The sequence below is a fragment of the Bombyx mori genome, chromosome 20 (genome assembly GCF_030269925.1).
Source record: "Bombyx mori chromosome 20, ASM3026992v2".
In the NCBI taxonomy this organism is placed as follows: Eukaryota; Metazoa; Arthropoda; class Insecta; order Lepidoptera; family Bombycidae; genus Bombyx; species Bombyx mori.
In genome coordinates, this window is record NC_085126.1 from 3128618 (window position 1) to 3148478 (window position 19861).

At 37.5% G+C, this 19861-nt stretch overlaps 1 protein-coding gene across 1 annotated transcript in view; it reads left to right on the forward strand.

Moving 5' to 3' along the window:
- The window catches only part of LOC101743062 (eyes absent homolog 2), a 76816-nt gene that overhangs the window by 27017 nt on the left and 29938 nt on the right, over positions 1 to 19861 (forward strand). The window contains exons 2-3 of the mRNA XM_038018012.2: positions 3152 to 3406; positions 14339 to 14382. Of these exons, the coding sequence (XP_037873940.1) occupies positions 3332 to 3406; positions 14339 to 14382 (119 nt within the window). The 5' untranslated portion in view covers positions 3152 to 3331. The remainder of the gene's footprint in view (positions 1 to 3151; positions 3407 to 14338; positions 14383 to 19861) is intronic.

The window sequence follows — 19861 nt, forward strand, 5'->3', positions numbered from 1 at the left end:
CGGATCTTCTCAGTGGGTCGCGTTTCCGATCCGGTGGTAGATTCTGCGAAGCACTGCTCTTGCTAGGGTCAGTGTTAGCAACTCTCCGGTTGAGCCCCGCGAGCTCACCTACAAACGTTAGGGCGAAGCTGAAATAGCCTCTCAAGGCTATCAGCATAAGTAGGAAAAAAAAATATGTAGGGGCGCTGTCATTTATGTCAAGAAATAATCAACTGTCACTGTCAGATGCGTTCAAAAACATCGATATCATTGTTTTCACTGCGTTCCGAAATTTTTTAATTTCCCTCTCGTACGGTAATACGATAAAATCAGTTAAGTAATGCGTGTATGATAAACGCGCAACCGTCTCGGGAATTTTAATTTATGCAACAACAACTCGATAAACAGCCATTAGTGTTTTATTTATTTATTTATTTAATAATTTCTATGTAAATATTGCTATTGATTCTTTAAAAAAAATACCTAATAATAATAAGAAATTAAGATTCAGAATAGATTGTTTCTCGATATAGCATAGCATAGAGATACGCCATATTGAAAACGGGGATTGTGAAATTGAAATGAATAATTAATAAGAAAGTTATTTTAAGATGCCCGTGGATGCGATGCCAAATATTGACTTATTAAGCAAAGGACACAGACTTATGAAGCAATTCATTTGTTTGTTTTTCTAAACATTAACAGTGTTTGAAAATTAATTATAGTTGTTATTGTCACAATATTCTAATAATACGAATAGAATTTCAATATTCAAATATTCGATAAGAGTTTGATGAGCGAACTAATCCATGGACACAGCCCACTAGATTTCTCGCCGGATCTTCTCAATGGGTCGCGACTCCGATCCGATGGTAGATTCAGCGAAGCACTGCTCTTGCTAGGGTTAGTGTTAGCAAATTATCTCAGATTGAGCCCGTGAGCTCACCTACCCGTCCGCACGTTACTGGAATAGCCTCTTAGGCTTTTTTTTATTGCTTAGATGGGTGGACGGGCTCACAGCCCACAGAGACACAGAGCCTATAGACATCCACAACGTAAATGCGCCACCCATCTTGAGATATCAGTTCTAAGGTCTCAAGTATAGTTACCACGGCTGCCCCACCCTTCAAACCGAAACGCATTACTGCTTCACGGCAGAAATAGGCAGGGTGGTGGTAACCACCCGCGCGGACTCACAAGAGGTCCTACCACCAGTAAAGCCAGCAAATACGTAAGGAAACAAAAGGCGTCTCTACTATTCTTATTTTTTAAACCAGAGTATCATTGGGCACTATAGTACACGGCACCAGATATCTTTAAGGCGTTAACAATCTAAACGAATAATTGAAAAATAATTAAACGTCAAATCGTAATAAACGTAATAAATTGAAGTCGTCGTGGTCTAACGGATAAGACGTCCGGTGCATTCGCGTTGAGCGCGATGCACCAGTGTTCGAATCCCGCAGGCGGGTACCAATTTTTCTAATGAAATACGTACTCAACAAATTGTTCACGATTGACTTCCACGGTGAAGGAATAACATCGTGTAATAAAAGTGAAACCCGCAAAATTATAATTTGCGTAATTACTGGTGGTAGGACCTGTTGTGAGTCCGCGCGGGTAGGTACCACCGCCCTGTCTATTTCTGCCGTGAAGCAGTAATGCGTTTCGGTTTGAAGGGTGGGGCAGCCGTTGTAACTATACTGAGACCTTACAACTTATATCTCAAGGTGGGTGGCGCATTTACGTTGTAGATGTCTATGGGCTCCAGTAACCACTTAACACCAGGTGGGCTGTGAGCTCGTCCACACATCAAAGCAATAAAAAAAAAAAAAAAAAAAAAAAAAAAAACACAGAAGCCGCAATCAAAACGTTGGGACCTTCGTACAATTATGTCAAATCAAATTTGGCACTTGACGAACAGTGATCTGACGGGACAACTTGTGTGGTCCGACCGTGTGTGTGTGTTTTTTTTTTGTTTTTTTTTTTTATTCGTACGCTGTAGGGCGATGACTAACAAGCTTTCGATAACTAGCCACCGACGAAGCGATATGATTGGTTCCGATGTGTTTCGGCGTTTCGGAACGTGTGAATGACGTATGAAATAGGCCACGGTAATGTGACCGTACGTCCTTCGTTTTTTTTTTTACTGGCTTTTAACTTGAACTCCCATTGTCTTTGATTAAAAGTTTTAACGGAGTGGAAATTTCATTTAAGTTTTTTTTATTATAAGTTCACGACAGACCAAGACAATAGCCTAACCGGGGTTAAGGGATACTACCCGTAGAATACTGACCACCTATATTTGAGTCGACTATTATCAAAGCCGGCAATCTGACTTTTGGACAATGATTGGTAAATCAGAAAAACGAATTATTGACTTTGTATTCCATTGGCAGTCACGAAACTCTTCGGAACGACATCTTAGATAAATAACAGGTTAAGTATTAACCTTTATTTAATGCAGGTTTTGAACCGTATTCTTTGAAGGAGACGATTATATTCAAATCAATCTGTATTGACATATCAATAAATTTTTTTTGTCCAAATGCACAGATTGCCACCTTTGATAATAGACGACTCATTTGTTCTGAAGTCGCTGTACCAAGCCAAGCCACTGACGGTCCCTATCAACCAGTGGAGATTTATATCGCACCTACCCTGTTGGTAATTAGATAGAACGAACAAATAGTTTCACTAATTAAGTTCTATTGTTATCGAAATGTATAGTTTTTCGACAAAAACTACTTTCGTAGAAGTTAACAATAATAGAGTATTATTTTTTATATTTTATCAGTAAAAGCTTTTTGAAAAATTATGACAACGTAATTTGAAATGACTCCATCGGAGATACACTGCCCTACATCTTTTTCAGATATATTTAAGTTTCATTTATGAAATTATTTAAATATTAATTAAGTAATATATATTTAATGAATATAAATATAGATTGAACAAGTGATACATAGTTTGTATTTTCTTTATGGCTTGTTTTCTTTTTTATTGTTAAATCTGTCGACAAAATAAACTAGGAATCAATGTAAATATTAATAAAATACAATCCACATATAACGATACATTCTGAGATGATACAAGTTCATACGTATGAAATCGTGGGCACAGCTAGTTAAAATATATATATATACTCTATTAAAACACCTGTTTATTATAGGTAACAAAATCATGGATAACGTCAACAACAAAAAAATAAAAATATCAAACAATAAGTGCCGATCGAAAAAGAAACTCTAAACGCAAAACAATGACGCATACAAACTGTTTCCCGCCAATAGAACTGTCACAGTGACATTGACGTGTGTTGTGCGTGAGTTCGCGGTATGTTGTCGAAAGCATGGTGACACTGATGCCGTGTGGGTACCTCGGCGGCACGTCGCCGCGATGCAGCTTGGACCACGCCGAGCCGAAGGTCAGATGTACTAGTAATAGTCGCCAATTCAGTCACACGATATTACCAACTTTACAGACAAAACAAACGTTATAAAACCTAATATATAACAGCGAGATTTAAAGCTATTCTTATAAATGACCTTTTAAAGGACTTTAATCTGGTCACAACCACGATCGGATCTCATTTTTATATTCGATTCAAGACTATGTTTAATATAATCACTAAGCAATTGTAAATATTGATAAACCTTCATATTTACGAATGAAATTTTCAGTCGTAACTCACAGATTAAATTAAAACAAACAGATTTAAGAAGACTTTATCGATATTCGCGATTTAATGGTATTTTAAATAGTTAATGAAGTCAAGTTATACATATATTTAAGATCAGATTCAATGCGTTCATGAGGTTATACGTGTGACTGGATCGTGACATATAACTATCTACCCACAAATTTGTATGAGCACGACTATTGTGGCCCGCACGTCCGCTTTTGCTTAATAACTCACTACCCACTGCACTTACATATTGCATGTATCCTTATTTGCTCTTAGAATTAATGAGTGCTGAGGTAATGTATTGTTTTATTATTGTGTGCATAGATTATTTGATTTTGTGTTACCGTGTTTATTGCTATTGAAGAAAGATGAATATTTGAAAACGTGGCGGCATATCTATGAACCTTTTTGAAGCTGTTTAAAACACCATCTGATCTTTTCAGTTTATTAAGTCAAAGAATAAATATTTGATTTTCAACTGTACGATATGAGTATGCACAGGAGAGGTCTTGTAGAATCGTTAATTTCAGTATCGGATCGAGGGAACCTTTTCCATCTCCCGCCCAGCCTCTCTCAGGGCACCCACAAAGCTCCATCCTCGCTCCGCTCCTGTTTATTCTGTACATTAGCGATATCTCCCGGTTACTGCAGGCCTAGCTATCTCTTTTCATTTATAACACGGCAAGTGTCTGCTACAACAGCAGGAACTAGACCATTATCCCAAAGATTACCAACCGTAGCCTCTACCTTGGAACAATAGTTTTGCAAGTGGCGCGTTAATTAACGCTACGAAATCCATTGCTGTTCTTTTTCAAAGGGGGAGTTAAAGACGAATTTCCTCTTACATTTACAGACGCTGGAAACTCCCGATGACTCACTTGGGCTAGCTAATATTCTACGTTAGGAAGGTGAAATACTATAGACTTGTTTGAAATAGCTCCCTGAGTAGACCATATGCAAACGGACTAAGCGGTTCCTTCGTATTAATGAATTACGTATTGTTATAATCACTTCACTACATTTGCATACGTCCGACCATGATTTATGAAGTGTCAAATTCGCAGTTCAGAGTTGTTTTTTTTCATGTACCAATCTGGGTTTGTAAGGAACTTCCGCGGTTTTTCGCCAACACTATGGATTAGTCCTTTTTAAGCGATGTTTAAGAAGATCGTCGGTAAATTACGGCTTGGCCTCTGATATTGCTAACGTATATAAGCGACGGTCACCACTCACCATCAGAGTTTGTTACCGTCACAAACATAATTATAGTCGCTTACTACGTTTTTTTCTGCACCGTTTTTTTTTTAAGTAACAATCAAACATAAGCCACCAGCAGGTACCCTTTCTATCCGAAGCTCATTTCGCGCATCGTCCCTTCATCACAAAACTTTGCGTCATATAAAACATGTCTTCCTAGAATGTGAGCCAGTAACAAGACTCCTATTTCGTGTAAGTGATAACTCGGTTACCAACCGCAGACGATCATCATCATCATGTATTAGTACATTCTTTATCTTTGGTTTAAATTTTATTGTTTGTGCAACAAACGTGAATAGCCTAGTGGTTGTTGTAGGGCTGTCACCTTAATACTACTGAGTTAATGCAAGGTACGTTTAAAGATTCCGCCCACTCTTGTTTCAAAGCGGTGCTTATTGGTTTAAATGGGCCCACTGTGTTTCTCGCCGGATCTTCTCAGTAGGTCGCGTTTCTCATACGGTGGTAGATTCTGCGAAGCACTGCTCTTGCTAGGGCTAGTGTTAGTAACGTCACCAGGTTAGAACCCGTGAGCTTACATACTCGTTCGGTAACACTGGCATATCCCTTTAAGGGTACCAGCATGGGGTAGGGAAAAAAAATGATTTAAATTTGGCACCTCCAAATTTGCCTCTTTTTATAATAGAAGTCCAAAGTGAAGAAGTTCAATTATGCCTTCGTGGAGGTTTTAATAGATCCCACAAAAGAAGTGTCATAAGCGTGCATCCTTCCACGCTTCAAACGTACATAATCTAAACTGAAAATTGAAAAAAGAAAGAGATATAAGCTTGCGTTCATTAGCTCGATGCTGGTTTTGGTTTTAAAACATAAATAAATATACATGCCCTCAAATAGTGATGTGTAATTGTCATTGGCATTAATAAAAGACATTGACTTCCTTCAGAAATAAGGTATATTTGTAGTCATTGTCCTCACCAACATCAGGAGAATGAACGTGGTGCAAATCTCTTTCTTACACTCAAAAATTTCACTTTTCAATCTTCGCAATCTAATTTCTAATCACGAATTTGACGGTACGCCAAGTTTAAGTCTTGTGTTCTTTCGTAGCACTCAGAATAGCGACGATCATATTTAATTTTTAGAAGGAAAATAAATAAATATTTTTTTCATTTGCATACCAACCCTATGCCTTAATCTCGCGTTACCCATTCATAAGCTAATGTTAAAGCAGCCATTAAAGTCTCGTAATGTATTGTGGCGCGGTATACCAGTATCGCAGGACAGTGGATCGTTAGCTACACGATACCAGGCGGACATAACCGTTGAGGAGTTCTATTGCATAATTTTGATACGCGGCACTGGTGCGTTTAAAAGACTAATAATAATTATTGTTATGACTATGACGGACAACTTGATATAACAACAACCATCGAAATTTTTATTATTTTATTGCTTAGATGGGTGGACGAGCTGTGAGCCCACCTGGTGTTAAGTGGTTACTGGAGCCCATAGACATTTACAACGTATATGCGCCACCCATCTGTAGATATAAGATCTAAGATCTCAAGTATAGCTACAACGGCTACCCCGCGCTTCAAACCGAAACGCATTACTGCTTCACGGCAGAAATAGGCAGGGCGGTGGTACCTACCCGTGCGGACTCACATGAGGTTCTACCACCAGTAATTACGCAAATTATAATTTTGCGGGTTTCATTTTTATCCAAAGCAAGTACGTAAGCAATAAAGATTTTTGGTATTTTATTACCAGGCGAACATAAAATCGATGAGTTAGTTTTGAACTGACTGACTCGGTGGTGCAGTAGTTAGCGACCCTGACTGTTGCGCCGTGGGTCGTGCTTTCGATTCCCACATCGGGCAAACATTGTGTGATGAACAGGTTTATTTACTCTTTGTCTGGGTATTTATTATCTATATATCGCCGCTTGAAACGCAAACGTGACTAAGCGACAATAACTGCTTTATACATAAATGATAGGCAGTAACCATATTCGATGCGCAAACAAAATTTTTTTCTAGATCTATTAAAATCATTTCAATCCTACAGCTAGATTCGTTAAAATGGAAGGCTGGAAGACGGTGTGTGATTTGTTTCAGGACTCCAGGAATATAAGAAACATAATATTTTCTTCGTTTAAAATTCAAATAAAAATACGAAACGCAAAACCATAATGCCTAATGAAAATGACATTCCTTAACATTAATAGGCCGGCGATTCATCCAGTGCGCAACACGAACAAATCGTTTAAAAAAAAAAAAAAAACAAGAAACAAAAGCATCGTGAACATAAAGCCACCCAGTGATACCAGCAATAAAAACAAATTTGTCCCGCTTGATACGGCGACGCGATGCGATTTATCGGTCGAGATGTCTCACTCTGATACAAGATTGAATACGAATTGGATCGACACACATTGTAACTCTGAATTGTAATGTTTTTGAAACTATTTATTTAGAGGCTGTAATTATTGTTTTTTTTTTTATTTTTCTTTTCTTATGATTATTTTTTGACTGAAGCTGAAGGACGAAGGAGGCCACGGCTAATTAAAGTTAAATATATAGCTTAAAAACTTGCTGACTCAACGCCTCTTGCAACTAAAAGTGATTTTTATCTTACTAGCATTAACAAGAGATAGGAATTAGGGAGCAGTAGCCAGATTAATTTTGGAACTGAGTGATTCGGTTAGCGTGTGGCAAGATGAACTTTTATATATAAAATGATTCTTTCAGGTGCAATTGTATTACGCAAGCTTATTGTTGCAGAGAAGCAAATCCATTTGATTTAAAAATGAGAAAAATAATTTCCTTTTAAAAACTGCTTTGTTGATTATAAAATTAATTGATGCATTTCTTATTGTTGTACAGGGAAAAGCAAATACTTACCTGGGTATATCTATATACAATGGGTCAAAATCTCATTTGTATTATGAAATGGAAAACCACTGCTGTTTTGAGGCAGAGTCAAAAGGACCATACCCAGACTTAAAAAAAAAGTGAATTAAAAAAAATCATGTTTTCACACGATGACTCAAATACTTCTCGTGCCTTATTAATACTGCACCAATATCTCGGTATTATCAACGATAAAACTTGCCGGTAATAAATTTAATAATTTATTTCCTTGCCGTGAAAAAGGGACGGAACCATTTTGAATGTCTCTTTGCGCTCGGTGTGCGAGCGAGACGCCGTCACCGGGACGCCGCGGGTCGGATCGTAAATATAAAGTGAGATAAAACAATAAACGGATTACGTTTAAATAAAGAAGCGTTTTGTCTCCGTGCTTGTTTAGAGAACAGGGTGTTTCAAAATATGTGACACGAAAAAAAAAGGGTGCGTGTAGAAGTTATACTTTAATCAATTTGAAAAAAAATCGATTAAACATGCATATTGGACATCCCTTTTCTTGACATCGTATTAATTCGGTAATTCTCGGTACGGTTCCGAAAGTTCACCTGCGGCTATATTCAGACTCGCCAAGTTACGTCGGTCGTATTGTAATGAGCGATTTAGTGGGCAACTTCATTCTGTTAATTTTGTGTCACGGTGGGCGCGCATCGTAAAATTTCATTCTCATCAATTTTTCATAACGCGCCTAAAGAAGTATAGCTTCAAAAAACCTTTTTTTTTTCGAATCGCATTTTGTTGTCTTTTAAGCTGTCAAATATTTGTTGCGTCAAAATGATTTCTTTCGTGTTCTTCATTCGAAATTGAATGAATTTGATTTCTGAAATCAAGTAATAAAAAGGCCCTACAACTACCTACAAAAGACTCAAATTTAATGCGTACATACTGATTTCAGGTACAGATTCATTTCTTTTTTTTTTTCAAAAATACCGTATAACTACAGAAGTCTCAAATTTAATACACGACATATTATGTGCGTAGGTACGCAAGAGTATACCGAAAACGACATATTTCTTGCACGGGTAGGAATAAATATATTTTTTTGCCGCGAAGCGGTCATTCCACCTTGTTTAAAGGCTGGGGAGAGCCGTGATATCCCATATCTCAAAGCGGCATTACAGTTGTGATTACTATAGGACAAGACGTCCTGTGTGCCAGCATAAGTAGCTACTACCATCCAGCTTTCTCTTGCGAGGCACGACGGAGTACCTAGCCGTAGAACTGAGACTTAGAAATCAGCTCTCAAGAGGTATTTGTGTTGTTGATATCAACGGCATCCAGGTGGACCGCTAACTCTTTCATCTAGTTCAGCCTTTCCTAGAGTGGGTGATAACGCCCCCTTTTGGGTGCCGCAGGCCTGAAGGGGCGATAAGAGACCCAGAAACAAAAATAGGGGCGTTGTGTAGAGGCTTGGGAGGCGATTTGTAATTTCATGTAGGGGGACTCTTAGACACCGACTGAGCTCTCGTTATAATGGTTTATAGTAGGGCGCTAAAAAAATAATTTATTCTCAAAGCGGGCAGTAGACAAAATAAGTTTGGGAACCCCTGATCTAGTTTGTATCGCTTCATAAAAACTGAATTCCGTACGTCCGCCATTACAGATCTAAACAAAAAGTAACATACCGAATGCGCACCTCCACCGAGCTACTAATAAAATTAATTTAAACACGCCACTCCGATTAAAGCTCTCTAAAGGCGAACAAACAAACAGCCTGTACGATAAAGTAAACGTGCAGGCGCGTTGTCGCCGCGTAAAACGTATAAATTAGCCCGCGCTATCTCGAGATCGACCGGCCTCACACCTCGAATGGAATGCGCCCTCTGATTTATTCTTTCTCGAAACGGGACGTTCCTTGGACCTATGACGCCCTGGTACTTTAAACTTAGGTTACTTATGAAATATTATTTTCATATTCATTTTTTGTTGCTAATTTAAGTTAACGAGCTCACGGAACGCCTGGTTTCAAATTATTACAAGAGCCCATGGACATCAAATATTGAAACATGAGTTTGAAGCTTTCGTTCTATACAGCTGTCCCGCCCTTCTAATCGGAACGCATTACTACTGAGGACTTTTTGGCGGGAACGCGAGGAGTGAAGTTGTGTGATTTGTTTTATTTTGTCTATCTTATAGTGTTTCTTCAGGTTTAAATGTGTAATAACGGTGGTTTATTAAAACTATTTAATATGTATCAAAGTGCTCAAATGTGGGAAAATGAAACAAAGCCGCTGGACGTAACTTCTCGGGATCCTTCAAAAAGTCCACTGAAAATTTTTCAGTAAATGACCACCATATTACTCAGATTATATTTCATCCCATATCATTTTCATTTAATTTCATCCCAGTTGATTAATGTCTCAAATTAATCATCTTAGTTTCAATCCATATTATCATTTTTCATAAAAATAAGAATATAAATTAAAATAAGACACGACTTAAAGGTCTTAGGTACCAGGTCATAAAATCCCTTTAAAAAAAAAGCATTATACTACTTTGCTGCAGAAATAGACGTGGCGGTGGTACCTATATGTACAAGCTCAGAAGAATCCCTACCACCAGTGAATGATTTACTGAGACCTTAGAACTCATATCGCATAGGTGGATAGCGGCATTTACATTTTAGATGCCTATGAGCTCCGGTAACCACTTAACACCAGGTGGGCTGTGAGTTTCGTCTAACCATCTAAGCAATACATAAAAAAAGTTGAAAAATGGACGGATTTTATCTTTTTCATAGGTTCTTGTGATGTCTTACTCTGGATTTACGCAGTATTTCCGGGTCTCAATTTTGGCCGGTAAAAATATTTTATGACATTTATAAATGACTAAATTTAAAACTTAAATTTTACATTCGTTATTGATAAACTCCTTATAAAACTAATTTTAATTTTTACTTCTTTCTATACCATATGTAGTGGATATTTATTAGATTAATTTTTACGAAAAAGACAAAAATCCAGTTTTTGTTTTCATTATCACGATCCTCGATCCACGCATTGGTTTTTCGACAAGCTATTACCTAAACCTCTGGAAATATCACCCGGAATATCGTAATTACAATCTTCAATAATTGATATGTATGAAAATTTGTAAATAGTAACAAAACCGTCATTAAATCTCAAACATTGGAAATAATTTTGTGGTTCTATACTTATTTTGTTTGATTTCCCTATCTATTCGCTGGTAGTCTAAGACGTTATTACAGCTACGCGCCGGACGGGTAGATGAGCTCAAGGGCTCAACCTGAGAGAATTTGCTAACACTAGCTCTAGCAAGAGCAGTGCTTCGCAGACTCTACCACCGGCTCAGAATCGCGACCCACTGAGAAGATCCGGAGAGAATCTCAATAGGCTGTCTTTTTTTTTATTGCCCTTATAGGCAGACGAGCATACGGCCCACCTGATGGTGACTGGTTACCGTCGCCCATGGACTTCAGCAATGCCAGGGGCAGAGCCAAACCGCTGCCTGCCGAAAATTACCGCCGCTGTCTATAGACATTTATGCATAATTCTTCTGAAAGCCAAACCAATCTATTGCTACTCGCTATTTTTCTCATACCAAGGTAGTAAAATCTAATCTATCGTAATGCGAATTACCGAAACTTTCAAAATCTTCACTGAATTTCATTGAATTTAAAAGTCGGTTTGATTTTTTTTTTCCTACCTAAGCTGAGAGCCTTGAGAGGCTATTTCAGCGTAACCCTAACTTTTGTAGGTGAGCTCACGGGGCTCAAACCTGATGACGTTGCTAACACGAACCCTAGCAAGAGCCGTGCTTCGCAGAATCTACCACCGGATCGGAAACGCGACCCACTGAGAAGATCCGGCGAGAAACTCAGTGGGCTGTGTCTGAGAGTTAATTTACTCGTCGAGCCCTTCGTCGCAAGGGACGGGTTCGACGAGAACGGTGACCGGTGCTTGAAGTACCTAGAAGCACCGTTAGTGGATCGGGAGGATCCGAGATGAGTCGGTTTGATCACAACTCAAGCGAGCTATATTAATTTTTTTTGTGTAAAAAACTTTAATTTCTCATAAATAGTTTTCAGTCAAAGTCGAAATTCATTTCGGATTCTTTTTTCATAACAAAGGTCAAAGTTCTTATTAAAATAATACATAACCAATCAAGCTTAAAAAATAATAATAAGAATATGGTATCTCAGAATCATTACTGCTACAATATTTTCGATTCCCGCTTAGTTAAAAATAAAAATGCCAAGCACGTAAACGCTTAACAATTTGACAGATCTCATGTGACAGCACGCATTAAAAACTCAACTGGCATCACCCAAATTGATCTTTATATCTGTTTGTTTAAGTGTAGAATCGTATGACCGTTTCCAATCAATCTGAGACATACGTATATCAAACGCAGACACAGTGGCGCCCCCAAAGAGTTGTTAAATAAATTCGATTTTATTAATGTTGTTACCACAATCTTGATCGTGGCGAGGCGACGTTTAAAACTTTTATTATTTATAACACGGATTATATCTTGAATCTTAAAAAAAAAAATTTAGAATTTTTCGAGTTTTTTTTTGTTGTTAAGTTTAACGTCGTTGTTTACTGAGCGACCTGGGATGCCTCACACAACACAAAATAATTATTAGCCGTTTTATAAATTGTTTACATTATTAGTTCGGTAAACAACCCTAACAAAGCTATTGAAAATTAATTTAGATTTAATATGGGTTGAACGCGTTAAAAATTAATACGACGACACAATTCTAGACACATTTTTAGCTAAATGTATTAACCTACTTTTTATTACGGATTCTTCCGATCGATTAACGGTGCTTTTAGGTACCACAAGCACCGGTCACCGTCCTCGTCGAACCGAGCGAATTAACCTACAGATAGCCCACTGAATTTCTCGCCGGATCTTCTCAGTGGATCGCGTTTCCGATCCGGTGGTAGATTCTGCGAAGCACTGCTCTTGCTAGGGCCAGTTTTAGCAACACTCCGATTTGAGCCCCGTGAGCTCAAGTCACGCTACACGTCAAGGAGAAGCTAAAATAGCCTCTTAAGGCTATCAGCATAGGTAGGAAATAAAGTACCTACTTATATCATAGGCAAGCAGACACCAACATACAAAACAAAATAGTTATAATTTGCGCGCCAATTTTTTAAATGAGTGATCTTCGACTTCCTCCCGCTTTTTTTAAAGAACCTATAGAAAAAAGTCGATTTAGGCTATCAGAGCTGAGAATATCGCACCGATTTAATAAAGGGATTCTTAGAAATGCTGATACTGATATCTGTATGACATCAATATATAAAAGTATGAATTCTAATCTATTCATTGTGTATGTTGTTGAATGTTTAAGTTTTTTAAATTTGAGTACATATATGGTTGGGATTCAGTCTTACTACTTTGGTTTTTGTTAAGGTGTTGTTTCACATTTAAGTTTTTAGAGAAATAAATATTCTTCAAACATATATTCCAAGTGCATCTTAGTTGCTCCAAACTTTTACCCTTCAGTAGATTAGAGGAACATTTTGTCACACGATATTTTGAATCCCGAAATTTCATTAATGAATTATATTGGCATAAAGATTGGTATAGATAACATTATTGGCATAAAGTTGGATGCTTATTTGCCAAACGATTTAATTTTACATTTCATATTTTAAACAGCTCTGTATCATAAGTTTTTTATAATGAAATAGATGTTTTCATATGGGTGTACTATAACACTGTTGTATTTTAAACACGTTTTTTTTTTAAATGAAACCTCTTTAAATATTAACTAAATAACCTAGAAGATGATAGCAAAGAAAAAGAGAAAACAAAGAAATTACAATAATGTTAAGTAATTTTGAGATTTATCATGAAATTGTCTGATGACAGTGGATGACGGTCACTCGACCTCTGCGCGCCGGTCCGCTTAAGTCGACGTTTTGTTTTAAACGGAGATTGATGGTGACTACGCGTAACAAGGCATAAAACGTGTATAGAGTTCTATGGGAAATGTGTCGTTAATTTGACTTCGTTATAAGCGTTATGTTTACGCTTGTTTCTTATAATGTTGTAATGTACATTACTTTCTTTAAGCATGCAATGGTTATTCTCTTCTTTAGACATGCAATTAAACATGCTTGTGGTGGTAGGACCTCTTGTGAGTCCGCGCGGGTAGGTACCACCACCCCGCCTATTTCTGCCGTGAAGCAGTAATGCGTTTCGGTTTGAATAGTGGGGCAGCCGTTGTAATTATACTGAGATCTTAGAACTTATATCTCAAGGTGGGTCGCGCATTTACGTTGTAGATGTCTATGGGCTCCAGTAACCACTTAACACCAGGTGGGCTGTGAGCTCGTCCAACCATCTAAGCAAAAAAATATTTTTTTTTATGTAACACTACATGTAGGTATTAAGTTAGTATATTTAATATGTTTAATTTATTAATATTTTTATTTCATAATTCACTTTTCGATCGAAGCTATTGATTTTGATCGAAATATTTATATTTATAAATCAAAAGCAGGACCTTAAATTGTTTACGATATTTAATGTTACATTCGTTTTGTTGCAGGCGAAAAGACCAAGACCCGATCCAGGCACTGATGTTTCAGATCGGTAAGTCTCTCTGATAAAATTATTGAGGTCAAGCGGCCCGCACCGACTCCGCTCGGGTCTTTAACAAAAACTTCAACGATATTTGACGTTGTTTTATTTTTTTAAATAAAAGAACACTTATTGCGGCATAACTATAATAGTTAGACATATGCTGTCGCGACACTTTTTGTAAATAATAACGTGTTCTACAAAGTCGTAGTACATTCTTTTGTTCTATCATCAATAATTTTCGCAGGGCACCCGATGTAAAGAATATTTAGTATTACTGGTGGTAGGACCTCTTGTGAGTCCGTACGGGTAGGTACCACCACCCTGTCGTTTCGGTTTGAAGGGTGGGGCAGCCGTTGTAACTATGTATACTGAGACCTTAGAACTTTTATCTCAAAGTGGATGGCGCATATACGCCGTAGATCAATCAATAAAAAAAAAACAATTGTTTTTATCAGCAAAGCAGCCGATGAAAAATCGTAATTCGTAATTCTTTAATGCAAGCCGATTTGTTGAATCGTTGTAGTCAATCCGCGAACAAAATACTTTTAAGCGAAATTCAACACGATATAATGTCTAGTTTGTTCTAGATGGCACATTCTTAATCTATTTCACAATCGCCGCTAACTTTTTTTAAGTAATAAACATTCATTTTTATCGTTCATTATTATGATTGGCAAACAAATAGTTATATTTTTTTTAATTACACACAGTTAGATGGAATACATCCTTTTGCGTTAAAAAAATAATTGTCTTGGAAACAAAAAAGTTCTTTGGAACGAAGTTCCTTATGAGACGATGCGGAGGGGTACCCTAACCGGGAAAAAACGTCCATAACGTAAGATTTTTATTAATAATGCACACAGTGTACGACTTAACTTTGTAATAACGTACAAAAACGAACATATTTTTTTTATCATTCATTGACCACGATCTCAGAGCGTTCGTTTGCGCAATACACTAACTCTTATGCACACAACCGTGAATGAAGTGTACCACAATAAGTTCGCACGTTACCGAATGACCGTGGGTTGTTGCGAAACCTCCAGTTTTATTTTCTTTATACCTCGAATAGAACTTTAAATTAATATTTTTATAATAAGGAACTTCGTTCTTATCCGGTGTCCCACGACACCACACATTTTTTTTAAAAATATAGCTTATGTACTTCAGGTCATGCATTACATCCCCCGATGTTCTCGTCTCCCACTGTTGATCCTCGATATGAGTTAACGCGGAGCTCTCGACACCATCCACAATGCTCTTGGCCCTTAATTTCCGTGTAATCCCTGCATTGTCGGTACACAATTGCCGTGCAAAGGGCTACTTAATAAAAGTATCACAATAAGGGCTGCCACGTGTGTATAAGATTTTAGTACTCGGAGAGTTTATTTTGACGTTAGCTTTGAAGCACCCGTGGAACAAGGGGGAATGTTAAGTGTATGTTTTGAGAGACGTTTTTCGTTTTTACCATCGCACCGCCCGTCACCGGAGTAGAGTTCATCCATACTACCTGGAGCCACTGCGTTCATCCCCAGTGCGTTTTCAGAGATCTTTTTTGCCACGTACTATATGGCTTTGGAATGAGCTTCCCTCCACGGTGTTTCCCGAGCGCTATGACATGTTCTTCTTCAAACCAGGCTTGTGGAGAGTATTAAACGGTAGGCAGCGGCTTGGCTCTGTCACCATCCTTCACCATCAACCTTTCACCATCATGTTGGCCATATGCTCGTCTGCCTATACGGCAATAGGTAAAAAAAAAGTCATAGGTGGATAGATGATCAGAAGATTGCATATCTAAACGACAGTATAGCTTGACACTTCTATTATATAGCTCTTTAATCTGCCGCGTTAGCAGGGGTTGGATTCTTTATTGTATGACGAGGTCTTAATTCGATGGAATATTGATTGAATATTTACGGTCCACTAAAACCATAGCTTAGCAGCGACTTGGCTCTGCCCCTGGCATTGCTAAAGTCCATGGGCGACAGTAACCACTCACCATCAGGTGGGCCGTATGCTCGTCTGTCAACAAGGGCAATAATAAAAAAAAACTTAGTATTGGCGTGACAAAAAAAAACCTTTTTTTTTAAATCGTTAAATTGTCTTAAATCTCTATTTTGATACAAAAAAACAATATGGCGGAAATGGCACAAAGTTTTTACCTGTAACAAAGCGTAGACTTAGCTCGGATACATCCCTAAAACGGCGTCACGCCTATTTCGGCTTAACAAATCATCAGGTTGTGATCAAAGGAAGTGCATCACAATAGGTGTTGTGTTACACTGTCCCGACTCCTAATCCGATGTCATTCACTGAACATTCTGTAGGTGTTTTTTTGTGTACATTTCGTTCAAGATGTTTTCGTTGTTATATAAGTTCGTGCGAATTCAAAATCTTGCTGCGCGAGTCTTTTGCGGGAGCATGGAGGGTAGAAGCGAGGAGCACAATCTTAGTGTATTAGAAAGTGTTTTTTTTTTTTGCTTAGATGGTTGGACGAGCTCACAGCCCACCTGATATTAAGTGATTACTGAAGCCCATAGACATCTATAACGTAAATGCGCCACCCACCTTGAGATATAAGTTCTAAGTTCTCAGTATAGTTACAACGGCTGCCCCACCCTTCAAACCGAAACGCATTACTGCTTCACGGCAGAAATAGGCGGGGCGGTGGTACCTACCCGTGCGGACTCACAAGAGGTCCTACCACCAGTAATTACGAAAATTATAATTTTGCGGGTTTGATTTTTATTACACGATGTTATTCCTTCACCGTGGAAGTCAATCGTGAACAATTGTTAAGTACGTATTTCATTAGAAAAATTGGTACCCGCCTGAGATTCGAGCACCGGTGCATCGCTTCAACACGAATGCACCGGACGTCTTATCCTTTAGGCCACGACGACTTCAACTTCGACTGTCCGCTGGCAGGGGATCAATTAAGGAGGCGCCACAGTAGCAAATGGAAGGACTTTAACATTAATCATACCAACGCTTACTGGTACCTATTTGTACCATAGCGGGTAGATAACGGTTTGCGAAAAGTATTACTCAAAATAAACAAAACAAAAAAATGTATATTACCTGTAAGATTTATGTAAGCAAAAGTCATGAAGTGAAATGTGCAAAACCAATAAGATGATGCGTTCATTTTCGATGCAAAATTTCAAAATGGGCATTTGACCCGTTACGGTATGTTTAGTGTTAAAAACAGCATCATAAACCACAATTCAATTCAGCACACTTCACTCCTTTTTATTGTCCTGCCTATTCTAGTGTCCTCGCGAGGTCATACCTACTAGATTCACCGAATTAGTAGGTGAGCTCACGGGGAAATCATAGGGTCTCTTTAATCTCTAATTTTGTCATAAAGTAACTCTTGAATACGAAGTAGGTAACTGTTGAATCTTTGTGCATACATTTGTCTAATATAAGTGCCGTGTTTAATAGAGTAGTAATTTTTTAATTAATGTTGGCAACATTTAAGAAACATGAGTCCGGCGAATAAATGTAGGAATATGTGCCAGGTGGTACATGTGCTAGAAACTACTAGTAGGCAGCGTCATTTACCTACTGCAAGAATTGCAATGAGCACTGTAAAAATTTGGCACATATAACACTATTGTAGTATTATTTCTGCATTACAAAAAATCAAACGTTGAGTATTTGCAGATGTCAACTAAGGTCTTTTAAAAAAATTATGAATTTATTAATAATATTGAATGTATGGATACATAATTGCAATTTACTAATAAACCATATACTTAAATTTTACTGTTTTATTGGCGCCAATTTAATAATATAAATATTGCTACATGTGGCGCATAAAATATTACCAGCTTTAAAAAAATAATTGGTAGAAAAAAAAATTAAGCAAGTTTTCATTTTTCACACATTCCCTAAACGCGTTCGGGAAGACAAAAAATGTAAAATTAATTGTTACGGGCACGACGTCGCTATGCTCTGGAATTAGTTAGGTTAATTAATGTTTAACATGACATTCTTTTGCGTTTTTCACGTTGCTCTGTGGATGAGATAAAAAGTAGTGGGGTCAAAAACATTTTTTTGTATACTTTTTAATTGCGTCTCTTACAATTTAAAATATTAATCGTGAGGATTTATTTACGAAAGAACAAAACGGAATGGATTTGCCGAAAATTTTTTGCATTGTATTTGCTCTGTGCACAAAAAGACGATAGTTTCATTATAATATTCATTAGAAAAAATATGTAAAACTATACTGTTTACTTGGTTATAATCCAAGTAATTTTCCAAAGATAATCTGTGTCAAATCTGACAATTTCACAAATGACATCACCATTTCGAAATATAAATCATTTTTTGACGTGATTCCGTTCCGTTACACGCTTTAAGTTTTTTGATTTGACAGACGCCGGATTTGGAGTGTCGAATAGCGTGCCATTAGTTAGTTGTTTTTTATTAGCACCGTTACTATGTTATTCTCTTTGTTTTTTTTTTATAGTATCCTGCTGTTAAAATAAAAATCTATCGAAAAAAGTACACGATTTTATTTGTGTCATATTTTTAAGATATATGTAATGTAACGGTAATTGTTATTTAAATGAGTTTTTACACATTTGTGCACTTTCACAGATATTAAACAGTTAATAAACCACCATTATTACACATTTATATAAAAGTTGTGGGATTTATGAATGGTAGGGTGCAGATTACCGCAGAAATTCACACAAAATAATTAAAACAATCTTAACGTCGTACGATCCTTTACTCCTTCTTTTGACAACTAACTTATCATCTAATTTTACTTGACAGTGACATCTATCAATATTATAAAAGTGACATAAAAAAAAATAAGAACAATCAGAATAAGAAACACTAAAATATAGACAAAATAAAGCAAATCACACAACTTCACTCCTCTCGTTCCCGCCAAAAAGTCCACTCCGTGGATAGGTGACTTTTCCCACTACACAGATAAGAGTAGCGTTATTAATTTCGTATCAAATCGATGGTGGGGTAATCTGTGATAAAACGAATGAGACGACGATTGAGAAAGAACTACTTTATTGTTTGTTTGTTTTTCCTACCTATGCTGATAGCCTTGAGCTGTTTCAGCTTCTCCTTGACGTGTAAGTGAGCTCAGGGGGCTCAATCGGGAGTGTTTGTGCCTTACACTGGCCCTAACAAGAGCAGTGCTTCGCAGAATCTACCACCGGATCGGAAACGCGACCCACTGAGAAGATCCGACGAGAAACTCAGTGGGCTGTGTCTGTGGGTTAATTCACTCGTCGAGCCCTTCGTCGTAAGCCACGAGTTCGGCGAGGACGGTGACCGGTTGTTTGTTAATTGCCTATGGTACACTACTATCCTAGTACATATTTTAATCACTAGATGACATTATTATGAATTAAACTATTTTGATATTAATAGACATATTAAGTACAAACAAGACTTTGGCTACGTATTTTAAGATACCACTTATTACCATTATCCGCTCTCAAAACCAAAC